Source organism: Bombyx mandarina, chromosome 08 (assembly GCF_030267445.1).
Source record: "Bombyx mandarina strain Sakado chromosome 08, ASM3026744v2".
Lineage (NCBI taxonomy): Eukaryota > Metazoa > Arthropoda > Insecta > Lepidoptera > Bombycidae > Bombyx > Bombyx mandarina.
In genome coordinates this window covers 9345584-9368530 of record NC_143215.1, presented here as the reverse complement: position 1 = coordinate 9368530, position 22947 = coordinate 9345584, and the positions used below count along the sequence as shown (strand labels likewise).

At 35.9% G+C, this 22947-nt stretch overlaps 1 protein-coding gene across 1 annotated transcript; it reads left to right on the top strand.

Annotated features, from left to right (window-relative positions):
* The first annotated feature begins 308 nt into the window (after window positions 1–308).
* On the top strand, window positions 309–21166 carry LOC114248164 (uncharacterized). The gene is made up of 4 exons (XM_028181315.2): window positions 309–711; window positions 14201–14336; window positions 18980–20109; window positions 21018–21166. Exons 1-4 carry the CDS (start codon window positions 451–453, stop codon window positions 21141–21143), a joined length of 1653 nt encoding a protein of 550 aa, XP_028037116.2. The 5' UTR covers window positions 309–450; the 3' UTR covers window positions 21144–21166.
* Window positions 21167–22947: the final 1781 nt, after the last annotated feature.

Genomic DNA, 22947 nt, shown 5'->3' with positions numbered 1-22947 from the left:
AGTCCGAAGCGTTACTATAGAGTACGAAGCCAGCCGATAATTACTGCAACCCGTGTATAATCGATCTTACGCAATTAAACAAATGGCCGGATGAACGGGTTTATTCATCTAGCCATAGGATTTCTTGTTCCGTGTTATATTGCCACAACCTCAGCTTTTTATACGTGACTAGTATCGCTTAGATACTCGTTCAGAAGTTTTAGCAAAAGAAGGATCGTGTGCAAAAACTGGTATAGGAAACTAGATATCCACGTTCGCCTAGCGCTTAGAACGATTAGCTGCAAGGGATGCATTGTTGATATGCTATCAGCTGATCCGGCGCAGTCCGCCATGGTACCGCGCCCGGAGCGCATGCGCGTGCCGTTCGCCAGCAGAATCTACCACGAAATCACGTCCATCACATATAATTTAATACAAACTCTAGCAAGAATGTCGCTATAAATTAATACGATGGTTTGTAAAACACGAAAATTAGTGCGCGTCACAAAATTGATCTTAGCTGGACTGACGGTAATCTGTGTTAGTTGGATAGCTTCTGTGAATGAGTGGCATGCCAGAGTTCGATGGAGAAACAGACAAGTGGATAATGATCATGGAATTTCTACAATGAGAACTATAATCGCATACTCTCAGGACATTCAAGAGGAGATGGATCGGCCCTCGCCCGTCAGATGCGCCCGATTGCCGGCTTTCCCGGAAGTACCGAGTATTGTTAGTAGCTATCTATTTTTATCAAAACCAGTTTAGTTTATCGCAAATACATAAGGCGCGCATTTCATTGCGCATTTTATTTAGTGAATTGCTTTCATTTACTTTTTTATTTCTCAAAAAACTAAATCTATTTATCGTGATACGAAAACTTGACCACCTTTGAAAGGTCGAAAGTCAATATCCGATGACAGAAAATCGGCTATAAGCTTTTGGCTGAATACAATGTCTATTTAACATATAAATTGTTATTCATAGTAGTAGTGAGGTAGACAGATAGAATCGGTTCTATGCGATATGCTAATGACACTGCTTCCTGGCAGATTGTTCCTTGGGACGTTCGCTGCTTCAATAATATTAGCTTAGCTTGAAAAAGATATTTACCTATTTCATTAAATTATTCATTATTATTTATAGGTTTCAAATTTTATTTATTTTAATTGTAATATTTTTAGTATTGGTATAAATAAATTAATAGAATAAATATTCTTTCTTAAGTTTTCAAAACAAATGCTTATAACAAGATCATTAATTTAATTATTTCTTTTGTTAAATAAAATTTTATAATATAAAGTGCTGTCACAATAATTAAAATGACAAAAACTTGTCTTAAGAATGTTTTTAATCTATTAGATTCGTAAGCGTTAAAATAAAAGTAATAAAAAGTATTAAAAGATCCGAGACTAAACATTAAAGCAAGTAAAAGTAGATTGAATTATGTCTACGACTCGCGTAACCCGAAGAAAATGCTAAATAATATCAACTTTCAATATGTGCTATTTAAATACTGATTTACCGGTGGTAGGGTTTTTTCACATAGACATAAACTACTGAGTTTCTCGTCGGATTTTCTCAGTCGGTCGTGATTCCGATCCGGTAGTAAATTCAGCGAAGCACTAATCTTGCTAAGGCCAGTTTTAGCATTTTTTAATTCTTTTATTGCTTTGATGGGTGGAGGAGCTCACAGCCCACTTGGCGTTAAGTGGTTAATGGAGCCCATAGACATCTACAATGTAAATGCGCCACCCACCTTGAAATATAAGCTCTAAGGTCTCAAGTATAGTTACAGCGGCTGCCCCACTCTTCACACCGAAACGCATTACTGCTTCACGGCCGAAAATAGGTAGGGTGGTGGTACCTACCCGCACGGACTCACAAGAGATCCTACCACCAGTCAAATTCTGTCAGTTTGGGCCCGTAAACTCACCTAGCGGTCCACACGAAGTTTAAATAGCCCCTTAGGCTACTAACGATTAGATAGAGGACAAAACGCGGCTTGTGAGCCCGCACAGGCTGGTATCATCACCCAGCCTACTTCTGCGGTAAAGCAGTATTGCGTTTCGGTTTGAAGGCTGGGGCAGCTGTCGTACTGAAAACTAAGACTTAGAACTCATGTCTCAAGGTGGATGGCGGCATTTACGTTGTTGATATCTATGGGCTCCCGTGACCACTTAACACCAGATGGGCGTCATTTCGTCCATCCATATTAGTAACACAATTATATAAAAAAGTATTGATAACAAAGTGATCAAAATTCTACCATATACAATCATCTAATTTTTGCAAAGTCTGAACGTAAACAAACATTACCTAAATTGCATTTGTAACTCATATTAAATATCTTTCTGTATACAAAAAAAAACATTTTACTGTACCAAATTGCATACACCTCCGTGCGTGAAATATGCTTAAAATAAAAAAGGTACAAAAAGTTTTCTTACACCTATTAACATATAGATATCAAATCCACTTAAACGTCTAGTGCACTCGGGATAATACAAAATAATAAAACTGATATCTTCAAAGAGACTCATTGTTCCACCCACGTACGAGTAGAGTATGCAAATATTCTCGACAAGAATGGGTGTGAAAATTCAACTCGCAGAAAATACGGCCAATTGTATTTTTGTAACGACTGCCATGTATAGGATCTGTTCGCTTTGAATAAACATTAGAGTTTTCGTTAATAAATAACATTAACTATCGGGAGATTAATTAAATGTGTATTTTTTTGTAACATTGACCTTTGTAAGATAATTTAATTAATTTGTTAAATAATTCTTAATGGTAAAGTGAGACTAAATAAACTAGATTACAGACTTTAAAAAATCAAGAAAATATTTGATATTTGATACATAGCCATCTGTCATGTTACTAGAAACACCACAGTTTTTTTCTGGGAGTTGTTAAATATTTAAAACCATGGAAAGCCAAGCCTAGAAATATTAACGCCACTTCTAAACATTGGGTTCTAGTTTCTAGTCTCCTATAAAAAGTAATAGTTCCCTGAAAAATTCCGATAGTGCTCCGTCACAATCTTTATTAATTATGTAGCTGTATTCACATTAATGTTACTATTTGGTAACCAAATTTATACTGTAATTTTTCTTTGTATTTATAAAAAACTTATAAAAAAAGATTTTCCAAAAATAAGGTTATGTTATGTAAGGTTATATATGTAGTTATTCTCGTCGTTGTTGTATATATATCTCGTAATTCTCAATGAACTAAATCACCGATTCTTTTATATTGAATTATTCGTTGATGTAATTGTTCATTCGAGCATTATGCAAAACCCACTGAACCTCTTTTTCTGAAGACTTTTGTTGCTTAAAACAGATTAAACTTCGAAGATTTAACAACAACGAACATAAGAGCTCGAACTAAAACGTTTAAACAATTTCTCAACTAATAACACCTAAACAACCAACATAAAGTGAACTCCCGTACACAATATTCAACAATAACGCTGTTCTAAAATCCAGTTGAGTTTCTAACAAGCGCTTCGAAATTTATGTATGCAATAACAACTATAGCTATCAACGTGAACATAAGATACAGATACAGAATAATTCCGCTTTATTAAACAAATAACTGTACAGTAAAACCTCTTTATTCGCGGGATTAACGTTCCGTGAATATGCATATTTTTACTGGTGGTAGGACCTCTTGTGAGTCCGCGCGGGTAGGTACCACCGCCCTGCCTATTTCTGCCGTGAAGCAGTAATGCGTTTCGGTTTGAAGGGTGGGGCAGCCGTTGTAACTATACTGAGACCTTACAACTTATATCTCAAGGTGGGTGGCGCATTTACGTTGTATATGTCTATGGGCTCCAGTAACCACTTAACACCAGGTGGGCTGTGAGCTCGTCCACCAATCTAAGCAATAAAAAAAAAAAAAAAGCCGCGAATACAGAAACCGTGAATATGGAAAAGCGCAATTACATAATATATTCGGTTTGATGCCTACAAATTGGAATCATTTTTATCAATGTCTATGTACTGATTAGATCCGCGAAAGAGATATTTAGCCGCGAACATAGGAATTGGATTGCATTTTTTTTATTCCGCGAACAGTGAAAACGCGAATAAAGGAAGCGCGAATAAGGAGTTTTTGCTGGATATACATTCAGTCATGTAAATATTAAAAAAAAAACAAGCTAAACATGAAAACTCCAGAGTACGATTTTTTTGTATAGAATAATTTGTGGCCTTAATGTCGATAATCCATTACGATGCCGGTCACGAATGGAAAATAAATCGGAATCAATATTATTGGGCGTTACTAATGGCGCGCCACCGGTCTGATGCTTCACGTGACTATTATATTAGCCTCACGTTTGTTCAGGCCCTTTGTTTGAGTTCACCACGATTCAATATTAAAGATCGATTTGCGATCGGTTATTGTACAGCCAACAACTTAGATTTCAAATTTACGAATTTGTAATACAATTGGTAATAGGCCTACAGTTTTTCATAATTTATGTCAGCTATTGAAGATACGCGAGCCCTCTGAATCTATGAAGTTACCTCGTTTTTTTTTCTATTATTTGTACCGTGCGTTGGGAAGTACATTAGAAGGACTACATTTAAATAATTATTGGAAACAATCCCTTGTAATCTACACTTCTTGAAACGGGCAGCTAACCGTGCTTTGGGACCGCTTTAGACCTGAACGAGCGACTGACGGGATCGGAATGAGCGACTCGTACGCAAAAAAAAAATAATAAAAAAATCATGTAACTTTCCACATTAATGAGGCCGTATAATTAAGTACATTTTTATGATAACGAACAACATAGTTTTATTCGCGCGAACGTTACTTAAAATAAACTCGAGTGATTCCCACAATGTGAGAAATGCATACGTTTATGGCTGTTTCTAAAAACAGACTTCTGAGTACTAGTTACGACACTAACTCTAACTCTAGGCAATAACGTAGTGCATAATTTGACGTGAGCTGCAGCCGAATACATTTGAATTTATTATCAAAGTTAATGGTTTTTCGGAAGGAGAAAAACGCTGAGGTTGCTAAAATTTCGACCGTAAATCTATTTTTGTCTTTAGCTAACTGTTGATGTTGAAGTTTTTTGGCATTAAGCATATTCACCTGTATTTGTTCTAGCAAAGTATTATACTTCACTTTTATTGCACGACTATAATTTTGTTCTGAGGCAGCCGTTACTGATGATATACTCAATAATCGTGTAATATTGCTACGGAACAATGGATCGCAAGAAAAATATACATAAGCGATAATCTATATATATAAAAATGAATTGCTGTTCGTTAGTCTCGCTAAAACTCGAAAACGGCTGGACCGATTTGGCTAACTTTGTTCTTAAATTATTTGTGGAAGTCCAGAGAAGGTTTAAAAGGTAGATAAATATGAAAATGCTCGGAATTAAATAAAAATAACAATTTTGTTTTTCCTTTGATATGTCCCCCGTCGGACGGATTCCTTTTGTTTGTTTTAAGTTTATTTTATACAAAAGCTCAGGTTTTTTATTTATCGATTGAGGCACTACGAAGTCTGCCGGGTCAGCTAGTTATGTATATTTTTCTTGATCAGATAATATGCCATAACTTATAACCGATCGAATACAATTTCGTAGTTCTAATTTCTTTGACGTTTACAAATTTATTTAATCCATTGACAGCCATATAGGTCACCGGTGCCCTACATCGCACACTGAAGTAATTAATTATTAGTCGATTTCTGTTACTAAGCGCCTGGATCGCTTAACTTTATCTTCCTTGGTGCTTTCACGGGTACCTTATCATGTCTACCCGGTTTGAGCCCCGTAAGCTCACCTATACGTTAAGGAGAAACTGAAACAGCCTCTCAAGGTTATCAGCATAAGTAGGAAAAAAATTGTTTTTTTTTATTGCCTTTGTAGGCAGACGGGCATACGGCCCACCTGATGGTGAGTGGTTACCGTCGCCCATGGACTTCAGCAATGCCAGGGGCAGAGCCAAGCTGCTGCCTACCGCTTAATACTCTTTGCCTTCTTTATTGCATTCCGCGATAAAAGGTAGAAAAACATATTCAATGTCTAAGACAACACTAAACATCAGACGGGCCGTGAGCTAGCCGCCGCAATTTACTCGACGAGATCTGTTCACAATAAAAAGGTTCCTGTGAATAATAATAATATTGGTTATTTTGCTAATACAACTTTCCATATTTTTTTTACTAAACATAAATACATTGTAGGAGCACGTACTAAAATAACTATGGTAGACATGAGTAATAAAACATAATAGGATTTGGCTATAAAGGATATTATTAAATGTAAAGGCTCTAAACCTTGGTCGAAGCTTAAGATTCACCTTGCTTGTGACACATTCAAGTGGGGCATATGCATGCTTTCGTCCGCCAATCGATGAAGTATCAAGTAAAAAAACTAAAAATACCTAGTGCTGTACTTTAAATTCGAAAGAAAATTATCTGCTATTTAACTACGGGCTAAATATAATCAACATGCCTAAAACACCATAAAAAATTTAATGCTCATCATAATCGTAAAACAAGCTTGGTAAATAAATTGCGCCGCGGACACACTTATTATTTCTAAGTTCTTTGTTGCTTATGATAAACATAAATTAAGTAATATAACTTATTTTTATGTTTAGGTTATTCGTGATGTAAGCAAAGCAAATCACTAACGACAAATTTAATGAAAGTTAATACTTTATAATAGTTTCCTCAGGTTTTTGTATGCACAGAAACGTAAAACTCAAGAAAAAATTTAAGACAATTAATTAATAATTAATTAATTTATGTTTAAATGTTATTAATTTATTAATAATTATAAATAAATAAATTAATTAATTAAGTAATTAACACAGTATTAAAATATCGACGAATAAACACCTTTAAACATTGTAAATAATAATCGCGACATTAAAATGTAAAAATATATTTTAGTAAAGTCTTTGAATTTCTTTATTATAATTTTTTTATTGCTTACATGGGTGGACGAGCTCACAGCCCACCTGATGTTAAGTGGTTACTGGAGCCCATAGAACTCTACAACGTAAATGCGCCACCCACACTGAGATATAAGTTCTAAGGTCTCAAGTATAGTTACTTAGTTAGTTATATTATGAATAACTAAGCCATTATATAGTTTGCCACAATGGCATTAGGTTTGTAATTAACTTTATTATAAATACTTTATGTCACTGTCCAATAACACTTAATGATGAATTATCACAAAAATGGTTGAAACAAAATTCTGTATTCATACAGGTAGATCTATATACATACATATATATATCAATTATCCTAATTTAAATATCGATCAATAGAGAATTACTTCTCTAATATAATACAGTGTAGTTATAAGTACGGAACAGTATTCAAAACATAATGTTATAAGAATATATAACCGCGACAGAGATGTTAACGATTTTTGATTCATGTGAAATGAGGCCACGTATTTCGCGTCCGCGTATTATTACACTTTATTGCTGTCATTATTTTTTTGGACGCATGCCCATTTATCATTACGAGCAAAAAATCGTACCTGGAGTATCAGTGTTCCATTAACTTCGAGTGAAATATAAAGTATGAATAGTTTAACCAATGTCTTGATTTGAAAAAAATCGAAATTGCCCTATGAGCTTCGACTAGAAAAAATATTATAATACAATAATACAATGTATGACTGTTTACATTAAGGGCTTTGAAATAATATCCAAATGCGGTATACATATTAAGATTTTTAAGTCGTCGTGGCCTAAAGGATAAGACGTCCGGTGCATTCGTGTTGAGCGATGCACCGGTGTTCGAATCCCAGGCGGGTACCAATTTTTCTAATGAAATAAGTACTCACCAAATTGTACACCATTGACTTCTACAGTGAACGAATAACATCGTGTAAAAAAATCAGACCCACAAAATTATAAATTGCTTAATTACTGGTGGTAGGACCTCTTGTGAGTTCACACGGGTAGGTACCACCACCCTGCCGTGAAGCAGTAATGCATTTCGGTCTGAAGGGTAGGGCAGCCGTTGTAAATATACTTGAGACCTTAGAACTTATATCTTAAGGTGTGTGGCGCATTTACGTTGTAGATGTCTATGGGTTCCAGTAACCACTTAACATCAGGTGGGCTGTGAGCTCGTCCACCCATCTAAGCAATAAATAAAAATAAAAAAACGATCATTTTGTGCTCCGTCAAATACATCATGTTTTGTGGCATTTCAAAATCTGATAACAGCAGTCTCATCCTCAATGAATCTAATTCATTTCGCGTTCTCCCTGTGTACTCGAGTTGGAGGCGAGGTCCCCGCAATCATTACGTGGGACGTGACAATCGACTTCGCCACGTGTAACACCCAAAACCGTTACAATACCGGCCGCGTTGTACTCTTTTCGAAAACAAAAAGTCATGATTGGATGCAAAATCGCAAATCAAATAAAATTACAGATCATCATTTCGTATTATAATAATGAGTTCAAGTAAAACATCCGTAAAGAAAATGAAGTGTAGTGGTGTAGTTTTATACTTAAATACTCTTATATGAATTAACTAGATGATGAGGGTTTTTTTTATAACGCCATCTTGTTGTGTCTTTAAAGCGGTTAGTTGGCCTCAATTAAGAATAATTGTATTATTATTCGCCAATAGATGTCAGGAAGGGTTGATTATTGAAAACACGAATAAAGCAACATTTTCTGAAAATAAATCGTAGCTAGATCGATTTATCGCCCCCGAAATCCCCTGTACCTATACTAAATTTTATGAAAATCGTTGGAGCCGTTTCCGAGATTCAGATTAGTTATAAATATATTAATATACAAGAATTGCTAGTTTAAAGATATAAGATTAGCGTACTAATAAAATATTTTCTCGAATTTTTTTAAGTCGATAACAAATTTTTAATATCCTATTTCATTGTAATTATTAATAATTGTATTTTGATTAACCTATCCGACGTACATAAAGTAAAGTAAATAGTTCTGTTCTACTTTGAAGAAAATATAGGCTTTCTGTCCCGAAATTCTTGGTACTAGTCATTAAGAGTTCTACGATCGTTAGTGACATAAATTTTTATAATCCTGAATCCAGGCTCAATTGTCGACTGAAACGGTACGTGAAAGATATTTTAGGAACTTGAATACGTGTAACTAACTACATTGCGCAAAAAAATACCAATTTTGATTTTTTTGGTATGTCAATTGTTCTTCTGGATGTTTGTATTCCTATTGTTTATTCTACACATATTAATGCAAGTTTGCTTAATTATATTTATTAGCTTAATTATATTGTATACATCATTTAGTCACCTTCATATTAAGTTAATACAGTGTGTCTACCGATATTTTAGCGACCTTATTCGTCTGAAAGGCAGTCATGATTCGACATCCCACGAGTCTCCAGTTTTCCCCCACGTGAGCTCACGAACGAAGCGAGCACGATTTTAAAATACGGTTTAGTGGGTATTCTTTCAGAATGTATTATTATATGTCGGTGGAACGTCTCTTTGTTAACAACATGATATATAACTTCTTCAACTTCTTTTGTCTGTCAGAAAATCAATTTGTTAATATTTTTTCTGATATGTTAAAAAAATTGATAATAAAAGATAATCTCCGTGATATATTTTATATATATTATAATACTTGCTGGCAACTTATAAAAATACACTGTCGTTAGATTTATTTAAGTGTGCTTGAACCTTTGTGTAACCAAGTAAACTTTGTGTAACATAAAATTAGAATTTTATATAAGTATTCGCGGGGAATACAACTTAATAAATTACGTTGTTGTATTATCTTTTAAAGGAAATAATGATTTGCATTTGACAATTGAAACCGTAAAACATATTTTTTTTAATCTAGACAAGTCCCATTATATGTACCTTATATGTATTTACCATTCTAGATACACCAGTCGAGTTAATAGAAGTCGCAATAACGCCTTTTCTGGTTGAATCAAATGCAGAACTCATTGTGTTCGTTAATACATTAAGGTTTCAATCGTTATTAAAAACAGCACAGCTGAGAATATACTCAGTGCAAGCTCGCGTGGGTCTCACATAAATTAACCAAGCACCGGTAAACTCAGTCGTGAAAAGGAACAGACATCTTCAGACAGGCTTAGATTTATGCAAATGAAATACGAACTATCAGAGTACCTACTCTATGGACTAGAGATTCCCGATCGCTATTGGAGTTGTGTTTGAGAAATATGGAAAGTGCTTCTGTAAGGTTTCTAGATTCCGCTTAACTGATTAATGTGAAACATGTCAAATAAAAGAATATCGGTCTAATGTTTTAAATATTTGTAGGTACATTGTAACTCTTTTTTGTTTTTATTTTCATTTCTTTATTGATACAGAATTGTAAGTTATGAAAGTAGCATTCTCAGACACTATAGTTATTTTCTTTTTATTTACTAACAAGGGGGCTCGTTTGATTATCGATCCTTGATTTATTTTTTATTCAAACGCTATCAAACCGTGAGGATCATCCACTAAGTCAACATAAAGTTTGCCTGAAAACTTCTTAGAAATGGGTTCAGCTGTTTTGGAGCTTAAAGGGAACATACAACGTCTTCCAAACATAAATGTGACCTACCATAACAACAGATAGCAGCAGAGAGGTCCTGTGGCCAGTGATATCGTGTAAGAAAAGGGAGAAATTGTGAGCTCAAGCTGTTGGCAGTCCAAAAGTATACATTTTAACATTCACATACAAAATTCTAACCGATTATGATTTCTAGAAAATATATATCAATACGATTATTTCGAAATATAACCATCGACTTTTAATATCCTCCACTTTCCCATTGAAGATCCAGATCACGCAAACTCCGATTAGGTTTCGCAGAAACACTAAAAATTCCCCGGATTATGGACGAGACGTAATGAGAGGTATGATTATGATAGTTTTCAGGGGCTTAAAATTATTTCTAACACGTAGCAGTTGTCCAAGGTTCCATTTGATAAATATTAACATTTTAATTACATCGTGGACGTCAACTTTCACACTGCGCTTACTTTAAACTTTGAGAACCATATGAATTATTTAAATATTTCGAACACTGTCATACCAGATGCAACGGGATCCTATGGGTGGCCTTTAATTGCTTCAGACGAAATCGTTGGTGCCAGTACACATATAGTACGTGACAGTATTCAATTACGAACACCGAGCTCAAGATCTCTATCGCTCGCACCGTGGCTTGTGTGGGATCTGTATGCAATAAATTTACAGACGTAACAATTAGTAAAACTGTACAGTCGTGATTAAAATTATTTTCTTACGTGAGCGCCAGTATTTTATGTTAAATGTTTCAATATATCCTTGACTTTAGTTTATAGGTGAAGTAGTAAGTACATTGTCTTTTAATCGAATCGATAGGAGATGAGTGCGGAGTTTGAGAATGACACTCTCATATTTCATTACAATCCAGATCCAATCGGATCGGGATCAAGATGCCTGCTAGCCTCTATACTCTTATACGTACATGCAAATGGAAGCTTACCTAAAATTTGTTTTTTTTTATTGTTCAGATGGGTGGACGAGCTCACAGCCCACTTGGCGTTAAGTGGTTACTGGAGCCCATAGACATCTACAACGTAAATGCGCCACCCACCTTGAGATATAAGTTCTAAAGTCTCAAGTAGTTATATAGTTACAACGGCTGCCCCACCCTTCAAACCGAAACGCATTACTGCTTCACGGCAGAAATAGGCAGAGTGATGGTACCTACCCGCACAGACTCACAAGAGGTCCTACCACCAGTAAGAAGTGTCATTTTAATTTGCGTAATTAGCAATGGTAAAGTCCGCCCGATTGAGTACTACAACCTTACCTGCTGCTGCGGCAAAACACTCATCCATCTCTGTTTGAAGAGTAGGGGGTCAACCATTAAACAATATTAAGACTTAGAACTCAGTTCTCGATGTGCATAGTAGTAGCATTTCATAGTTTCTTGTCTTTGTAGCGAGATAAACATACTAATTTTCGAGACAATATTTTTACGGCGTGTATTCATGCCATCGCCCAGTCCATTTCTGTTGAGAGGCGATCGTGCGTTTCGATTTGAAAGGTGACGCAGCTTGTCTGAAGATTTATATAAACATTAAAATTCATAAAGATTTATCCCTCACGTCTCAAGGTGGGTGTCGGTAATCGCGTTGTAACATCATTGAACTTTTTTTTTATTTATTGCTTAGATGGGTGGATGAGCTCACAGCCCACGTGGTGTTAAGTGGTTACTGGAGCCCATAGACATCTACCACGTAAATGCGTCACCCACCTTGAGATATAAATTCTAAGGTCTCAAGTATAGTTACAACGGCTGCCCCACCCTTCAAACCGAAACGCATTATTGCTTCACGGCAGAAACAGGCAGTGTGGTGGTATCTACCCGCGCGGACTCACATAAGGTCCTACCATCAGTAATATGAACACCGTAAAACGCTTAAGACTAATTATTGGACAGTAAGCTCTGCTTAACTATAGCATTATGTTTCACCTAAATCGACTTGTGAACCTCAAACGATCAAATTACGAACCTATAACGCAATAACAGCCACGTGGTTCGATACTTACAGCTACAAAAAACTTCAAAATATTATAAAATATCCATCAAATATTCAAGAAATACTCCTACAGACAGCGTCGAGTAATAAAATTTAACATGCAAATTTCGGTCGAAGAATAACGCGCGTCCGCTGTCGTTGCTAGCATATTTCTTGCTATTATTATCACAGAGCAGTGTTGTCTTTGGACAGACATAAATGTAATCTGTGATCGACATTTAACCATACTGGATATATCGTTATAATATTTAAATATTTCCAAGTAAACAAGTAGATAGTTGCAGAGTAATATAGATGACTATTTTTTGGAAAACGATATATCTCAAACACCAAAGCATGAACAACAACGAGGTTGAATGTAATTTAAGGCATAATCGATTTAAAAGCGCCTTTTTATTTTTGGAGCACTTTCTTGCATTTAGAGTAGACAAAACTGAACTTTAACTTTATTCAATATAATATGTGTGAAGAAATAGAGGATTTTTTATCTTTATATTTAAAGCAATTTTCACTTACTAAATATAACATTTTGTAGTCGTCGTGGCCTAAAGGATAAAGACGTCTGGTGCATTCGTGTTGAGCGATGCACCGATGTTCGAATCTCAGGCGGGTATCAATTTTTCTAATGAAATACGTACTCCACAAATATTCACGATTGACTTCCATGGTGAAGAAATAACATTGTGTAAAAAAATCAAACCCGCAAAATTATAATTTGCATAATTACTTGTGGTAGGACCTCTTGTGAGTCCGCGCGGGTGGGTACCACCCTGCCTATTTCTACCGTGAAGCAGTAATGCGTTTCGGTTTGAAGGGCGGGGTTGCCGTTGTACCTATACTGAGACCTTAGAACTAATATCTCAAGGTGTGTGGCGCATTTACGTCGTAGATGTCTATGGGCTCCAGTAACTACTTAACACCAGGTGGGCTGTGAGCTCGTCCACTCATCTAAGCAATAAAAAAAAATAAAAAAAACATAATACAATCTAACTAAAAAGAGAAATATTTACAATAGCCATTTTACAAAATATTAACAAAATATAACTGTGCCAAACGGTTGAAATAAATAAAATAGAAGTAGTTAGGTAATGATTGCGTAAATATCGAGATCGGCACAATGAGTGGAATACATTTAAATTGCTGCTTACTATTTATTCATTAACCAGGATTACAATTGTCTTTTGTTTTTAGTTGATCAACATGGGCAAACGAATACACATTCTTTATTATGTCACTAAGGGGTTAATGTTGCTAAGACGTCACAACGTAAATGACGCCACCTAATTACTGGGTACGGATTTTCTGTCTTTAAAAACCGAAAAGTGCAGCCAGGACCAGGGTAAACATACCTCCACTCCTCCTTTGTCGTATCACTCTTGTCAGAGCGGTCGTGGTCTTCATTTAGTAACATTGCTGTGGGCAGATGTTATGGACCTCACGAGTTATATTTTGCCATGTTATGTTATACCTATATTATGCCTCCACAATTATCTCGAAAAAAAAATCGACACGTGCAAGGAATAATATTGTAATTAGGGTTTAAGGTTTAAGGTTTAGCTAAATATGAGTTACTATGTTATTCCTTGCACGTGTCGAAATGAGAACGATACAGAGTGAAACTTCATAATTTTTTATGTTTTTATTTCAGAATCGCACGTGGACAGCTGACTCGTCAAATTATGGTACATGGCAACGTGTTACTGGTACAAAAGTGTCCATTTACTCGGCGTTCTATGACGATCGTACATCGCAGCCCTACATTCGTATCCTGGCCTTTTTTCACGGTAAAATATTTATGGTAAATTCTTATTCATTATAAAATACCTTTGTATTACCTTCGAAGGTACAGTGTACAAGGTACAGTGTACAAGCCTACAGTGTACAAGCCTACAGTGTTCTTGATAGTTGCCGGTATATAATCTCGTTTGCTCATAAAACAATAACCATGGGCGTGGAATATATTTAATCTAAGAGGCTAAAACATAACGCCGGAAAAATAAATTCCGAGGCTGATTCCACTATTGATGCCAAGCGTAGCGGTAGAAATGGTTAAATTAGAATCAACTTTGGTTTCAATGACTGACTCGGTGGTGCTGTAGTTAGCGCCATTGACTGTTATGTCGAAGGTCGTGAGTGCGATTCCCACATCGAGCAAACATTGTTTGATGAACAGATTTATTTGTGTATGTATTTAAAACATATATATGTATAAGTTTATCAGTCTCTGGCACCGATGAACACAGGGAATCCTAAATTGGGGCCAGATGACCGCGCGTGATTTGTTCCCAGTTAGTAACTCGAGATAAAGAATTGCTTCTGTCACTCTCTGGTTCATAAACTATCAATCGATTTGCAGGTGATACGCAAAGTAAAGAACTAGCCAACACACTGTACACTACACTACACTACACTATTTATAAATCAAGTACTAGGCTTTACTCTGTTCGTGCCATTTAAAATTAAAATAAATAACTGCGTAATAACTTAAAAACTAACAAACAGACTTAAATAGTAAACCGAACTAATATTTAATTTCATTTTTTAAGTTATGACATTATTGTATTGTCATCAGTACTTGATGCGTGTGCAAGCTTTCAAGCCAAACGTCTTAAAGTCGTCAAAAGTTACATTCAAAGATTCCGTTACATACAAAAAACATACAAACCAAACAAGCTAATCAAGGCGTAATCAACCTTATCAATACAGATTTCAAACTAACTTTGTCACCTAAGCTTTTAAAATAACAATAAAACTGAATCGCAAAGCCGAGTCGAGTTATGACTTTATCGCGAAATCAAAATTCCTCATGCCTCCAATTAGTACCAGTATAAAACTTCTCAAATACTTTATAGTACACGTGTTAAACAGAAGAACACGCTTTTTACGCTTCCTCGGTTAGGGCTAGCAACAATTATTAAAAAAAATCCTTTTGATGTCAGTGTGGAGTTTTATGAAAAACAAAAAAGCAAAAAATATGATGAAGTTGATAATTATGTTTTTTAACTGCTCGGTTTAAATTTAATTTCAATAATTTTACATTTTAATAATATGCTTATGTAAATACTTTCACTAATAGGCAACTAATAACTTCGTAGCTTACTTCGCATCTTTTTGTCGAGACAGTTATCATGGGTCTCACTCCAACGCTATTGAAAGGTCTACGGCAGTAAAAGTGAAGCAGTAAGCGTTTACTTAAAGTTAGGGCTGTAGGATATACCATTTTAAAACTAAGTAGCCATCCGGGTTTTGAATGAGCTCCCCTCAACGGTGTTTCTCGAGCGCTATTACATATCCTTCTTCAAACGAAGCTTGTAGAGAGTACTTAACGGTAGGCAGTGGCTTGTCTCTATCCCTGACGTCCATGGGCGACGGTAACCACTCATTAGGTGTTCCGCATGCTCGTCTGCCTACAAGGGCAATAAGTAAAAAACTAACAAAAGACGATTTACCGGATAAATGGCAAACGTTACTTTATATATTATTAAATTAAAAAAGTGAATACGTTTTTTTTTACCTACGCTGATAGCCTTGAGAGGCTATTTCAGCTTCACCCTACATGCAGGTGAGCTCACGGGGCTCAAACCGGAAATGTTGCTAACACTGGCTAGCAAGAGTAGTGCTTCGCAGAATCTACCATCGAATCAGAAGAGCGACCCACTGAGAAGATCCGGCGAAAAACTCAGTGGGCTGTGTCTATGGGTTAATTCGCTCGACGACCCCATCGTCGTAAGCGACGGGTTCGACGAGGACAGCGACCGGTGCTTGTGGTCCCTAAAAGCACCGTGAATGCGTGCTTATCGTTATATCAATGAATCGCTCTATTTGGAAGAAGATTTAATAAATCCCTAAATGTAAGCCACACAATAAGGTACAGCAAAACGTGGAATGAAATTAATATTATGTCAACCCTAATATGAACATAACACAGTAATTGACAGAACATTATTCTAACGAACGTTGAGTACACCTGTGACGGCTAATTAAGGTTGATTTGGATGAATTATTCAACAATTCTTGGACATTGTATTTATTTTTTCTCACATTTGAATACGATCATAATAATTAATCTCATTGTCAGAAAACAAATGACAAAGTCTATTAAAACTCAAGTAGGCATCGCTACTAACTTAAGTTATTGGTGTAGTGATAATAATAGGAATATCGAGGGCAGGTCACACTGTAGCGTGGTATGGATATATGATGCGTAGAGAGAAGAATGCATGTGACTAGGAGGTGTATGGAAATGGTAGTGCAAGGTAGAGGGGGAAGAGGTCGAACGAAGAAGACATGGATGTAGTGTGTGAATGACGATATGAGAGAAAAAGGAGTGAGTGTTGAGATGACGGCTGATAGAATGAAGATAATGGAAGCGAAAAATTAGATATGCCGACCCCAACTAGTGTGATAAGATGGAGAAAAAGAAGAAGAGGTCACACTATAGTAATACTATGAGAATCAGAGACTATACATAGGTCATACGAAGAGTAACCAAAAGCAAAGCAAACCAAAATCACAAAAATATTTACCAGATGTGGAAATCGAACTCACTACCCTCAGCCCGGCGGTCAGTGGTTACTACTGCACCATAAAGTCAGGCGAGTTCAACGAAAAATAAATAGGGTATCTAGCTTAACAGAACGCATTACGAAAACCGCAAACAAATAACAACATTCCATAACAATTTATATATAAAAAGGTTGTTATAGTGTGAGAAGGCGCCGCTTGTGGTATTGTATAAAATTAAATATGGTCTAGTTGTCTTGTCTACAAAATTAAAACTTATACTCTTAAGGAATAGAACATTTATAATTTTGCATGATTTATGCGCACGCGCCGCCTCAAGCACTACCGTGTCATATTCTCTAGTAAGTGATGTAATTGCACATTTCACAAACCCTTCCATCAGTCTCACTGACAGTTACTTTTATTTATTTTTTGAAACAGAACATTCTCTTATTCTTTTTTACATCGTAAAAACATTTTTTTGCAAAGAAGTTTTAAAATTGCGATGAAATATAAACTTTTATGATCTTTCTTTTCGTTTCTTATTATCCATGAGAATTATAATTCAAGCAAAACGAATGTTGTTAATAAAAAGCCTTGGAAGCCTTTCTTGAGGCGCACATAAAATCTTCATCAATAAAGACATCGGGGAAATCTCGCACGGCGATAAAACTACACCATAATTATTGTAGATTGTGATAGGTGATAGCCACTGCGTATTTTCTATACGGCGAGTAAAACGTGTTTTATTTGTTTAACTAAACATTTTTTCAATATTTAAACATTACCGATTCGTTAAGTGTAGTTACAATATTAACGAGAGTCGTGAATTTTAAGTACAAAAGTTAGTTATATCGGGTAGCTCACAGGCTGAACCAACAACAAAAGTGTAGAAAGTGCGCGGACGGAACACCGCTGGCGCATGGCGAGCTGATAAGCTGACACTCATTTGTCACTCGAGGCAGCAGTACACGTCGTGTAAATTCCTTGCCGACCGCGATAACCCGCGCGACTCCTATATAAGTAACCAGAAATGAGAGGCTGATTAAAACACAAAGGTTTTTCTTGTTTTTACGAGAGACATTCTTTTCCTTTTTACACTTGTTCGATAGCACCCGACAACCTAGACCGCTTTGAGATCGTTACAGTTTGATATAGGAATACAAGAGATTATTTTTATTTGATTGTAACTAAACAGGTATTTTGCTGGTTATTTATGGAACACTTAGTACATAGCTTTAAATAGGTAAATAGCAATTCAAATAAATGGAACCCGTACACAATTGGCAGTTGTTTCAGTCAGAGCAATCACTTCCAGGCATCTTTGTATTCACAATGTCACTCCATTGTTTAGCTTCATTTTCACACATTCGCGATTCAAAACGGAATAAGTGTACTGTGATGTTTTATTAAAATAATATCAAGTACATTACCTACTCAATAAAACTCTCAAACATATTCTTTTAAAAAACAGTTAAACGCCACTAATATCTATTATTATCTACAATTCGCATAACAAACCATCAAACTAGACAGGCTTTTAAGTGTTAAAGAAAATTCCTAGCAACTAGTCTAGGAAGCAAACTCCTCCGGTTGTAAACCGCCTGGAATCAAATACCGTTTTAATGGATGTTCCTTGAAAGCACCGCATCGTCGTGTCTAGAAGAAAATAACACGATGACCATTATTTTTCTATTATGTAATGCAATTTCTTAGCTAGAGACACGCTATTTTCAAGCAACACCGGTAAACTTCATTATTGTCATCATAACTACACGTGTCTGAAGTTAGAATTAATCACACAGAGATATGAGCATAGCAATATTTAGGCATTATAAATTTAGTATTTTAGTTTTAATTTTAGTATACTATTAAAATATTGAAAAACAAAAATTTGTTGTTACAGAACTATTTCGATTTACAGGTCGCAACGCTTCAGCTGATCAAACGCTGTTCTGCCAAACGAGGTCACTCGACCCAAACGAAAATTCGGTAGAAGTTGTCGCAGCGAAACGGTTGGAAATTTGGTGGCACGAATGGGATGTTCAATCAACTGATATCGACTATCCATTTCTGCTGTCATGTCCATTAACAGGACCACTAAATGGACCCACATTAGTTTCACTAGTTACGGAGCCGTGTCTTGATCCCACAAATGCGCACCCGCTAAAACATAGTCTGAAAAGGAATCAACAAAAAAGGATGTTCACAATATGTGTTAAAGATTTGAATTTTGATAAGGATATCTCGCAATATCTAATAGAATGGATAGAAACCAATAAAATACTCGGTGTTGACATTATCGATGTGTACATCGGTAATATAAGTAAAGAAATAGAAAGTATCTTACAACACTATCGCGACGCGGGATTCATTAGATTGTTCCATGTTCCTATCAGAAACAAACCTGAAAGATCTCTATGGCAACGAAGGAGAGATCATATCATAACTTACAATGACTGTTTATATAGAAACATACAAGAAAGTGAATTTATTATACCATTAGATATCGATGAAATAGTTATGCCTAAGACGGCAAACTCTTTGCCTGAGTTATTAAAACATTTAGTCAAACAAGGTTGGAATCCTAAAGAATATTCCGCAATTATGATTAAAAACGTTTTCTTTTTTAAATTTATGCAAAAAATAAATAAGAATTATTATAATTATAAAAATAAGAGCAAAACATACGCAAAAAGGGATGATGTCCGAATAAGATATGCAAGGAGCACCAAAATCCTAGATGAAAACAATTCAGTACATTTGTTTGATAAAAATAAATTAGGTAATAAAAATTCAGTAGATGTGAACGAACTACAGGTATATTATGAAAATTACAATTCCAGATGCGGCCACGACATGCCGACGTCTAAATTAATGACTCACGTAATAAGTTCAGCATTCATTAGTCCTATAGGATATTATAGTAAAAGTTTTATGGTCACCGAAAGAGTATTAACAGCGTTCAATCATTACCCTCTTGCTAGTCTTGGAACATCAGGATTCGACAGTTGGCCTGCACCATTCAAAGAAGTTCAACTTAATCATTATAAGGTAAAATGTGTACTACATACTGAATGATAAATCTGAACTAACAATTCCAGAAACTGATCCGACTTAAACTGGTAATTAAAGAGTGATAAATCTGGCTAAACAAAATGTCCGGAAACTTATCTTATCTAGTAATTAAAATATTTTATTGAAGGGATCTTTGCCACGATTATCAATTTTAGTGATCTGAAATGTTAGGGATTTAGTAAAATTGAAAAACTTGGTAATACCGGTAGTATAAATAAACAATATTTATAATATACTGTATCTGTCAAGAAAGTACCGGAAAAGTACGCTTTTTATTTTCTGAAGTGTCCATGACTTTAACGGCATGGACACGTCTTAACTAGTAGCCTAGTCGGAAAAGTATAGGATAAAGAAGTAGATAGAACATGCATTACTTTTGAAAACATATGATCATAAGGGGGAGTAGCAACATGATGGGGAGTAGCACAGTTGCTTATAGACGTCAGCGAAGCCAGGGGCCCACAAAGGCTACTGCCCATAAGTATAGTATAGTAAGTGCTAATTTTCGTCTCCTCCTCGCGTCGTTTCCTCATTGCTGAGGGTCGTGACCATTATACTTCGACATGATTTTTCTCCTTGTAATGTCCTGCCAGCGCCTCCGATCATTGGCCGCATAAAGGGCGGTAATTTTCCTAAATTAAAGCTCATAGACTTCTACAAGGTAAATGCGCCACCCACCTTGAGATACAAGTTCTAAGGTCTCAAGTATAGTTGCCCAGCCCTTCGAACCGAAACGCGTTACTGCTTCACGTCAGAAATAGGCAGGGCGGTGGTACCTACCCGTGCGGACTCACAAGAGGTCCTACCACCAGTAAAGATATGACTGTAGAAATTACTCTTATATTCTTGTTGGACATTTCAATTTCATAAATCTTGTTGTGCAGGAGTCGTGCAACGCGACCGTCGTGCCGGAGTGCGAGCTGTATCAACGCGACGTCCGCCTCGATCGAACCGCGCTGCGATTGAGAAAAAAACTGATCGAAGCACTATCAAATGCCATCTGTACATAAATAAATATCGAAATATAAGCAAATTGTTTTACTTATAAAAAAAATCTACATATACTTACATACATATCGAGGGGTAAAAGGCTTATTTGGTTTAAGCGATGTTTCGCTTAATACGCGACATTTATTTTTGTAATTAAAGTTCCGTTTTATTTGCTATTAGCATTACCAGAGGATCCTCAGCTACTTCGGTCATATTGCCCGCCGACAGTCAGACAGCTTGGACAAAGTGATTGTGACGGGCAAATAGAAGGAAAGAGACCCCGCGGCCAATTACCTAGCCGTTGGTGTGATCAAATAACCGCCCTAACTGGGCTGCCAGTCGCAACCGTCATTCGAGAAGCTGAGGACCAGACGAGATGGAAACAGCTCATGAGCCACGGTCAAGTTTCAGGGACACGGCCTTCAGCAATGAAGAAAGCGACGAAGAAGAAGAATCAACAGCTCGATTTTTTAAATTGAATTTCAACTAAGTTTACCGCATTCAAATAGCTAAAGGAGTATTTTGCTATGATATTTTTTCCAAATTTTAAACTCTAAATTGCTGTCCTTTTTTATGATTGAAGGATTACTGGTGGCCCTGAGGCCTTTCCAGTTTCACCAAGACAGGTAGGCGAGCAAAGGCTCAGCCAGGAGGGGATGGCTCTCCTGTAAAGTTGCAGTCGCTTAAACCAAATAGCCGTTCAGCCCTCAACATAACAAACATTTTTCCGTATTCCCTTTTTTTTTACTTCCACATACTTTCTAATACATAGAAAATAGGTTCACGAATACAAAATATACCTTATCCTGAAATCAAACGAATTTATCTGATAATTTTGAGTGGGAAGCGGCTTTTACGTCTGACATAACTCAGAACTACATAAACATGCATCATGCATGACCGCGATCAGGACAATGATATGAATTACCATAAAAAGAGTTATGAAAATATTTAAATCTATATGCGCAAGCCGTTCCACAGATATAGCATCTACATGTCAATGAACTTTTGCTTGAGTTTTTCTAAGGAAGACACTTCCAACTGAGCCAAAAACAGTATTACGAGTGTCATTTATACACATTTATATAAATACTAGCTGACCCGGCAAACGTTGTTTTGCCATATATAAGATTTCTAGGGAATTTCTAGTGTAGAAAAAAAACTAAGTTATTGCAAGTGTGTAAGGATGTTGTAAATGAGTGAGAGACATGTAGCGCTGTGAACGATGAGGGAATATAAAAATAACAAAACCTCATTCAGCCACATAATGCCTCATTAAAACAAAAAGAAATAAAAAATAAATGTTAGAGGTGGACAACCCTTATCACTTAGGGGTATGAAAAATAGATAGTAGCCGATTCTCAGACCTACTGAACATGCATATAAAATTTCATAAAAATCGGTCAAACCGTTTCAGATGAGTATGGTAACTAATATTGTGACACGAGAATTTTATATATAAGATATAAACATTTTTTTTTATGTATAGGTACATTTTTAAATCATTCATACCATTGTGATGAATTTTTTGGAAATGTTTCTGATTAACATACGACCCGTAGCACGGGTGTATTTCAAATATCACAACGAAATGTACCCGGCTTTAACTAGTCTTAAATAAATTTTAATATCCACCACCATGCTCATAGAGCATGTTCTTAAATTGAATCACTTTTTTTTACTAAATTGATAGGGATATCTTCGGCTACTTATGCCTGTTTCCACATAATCCGTCCGTCTATTGTAGCAGTATCAACATTATCCTTTCAGATTTGTTGTATGTTCTTATTGTTGTAGGTTGTTGTTGTAAAGTGAGCGCACGAG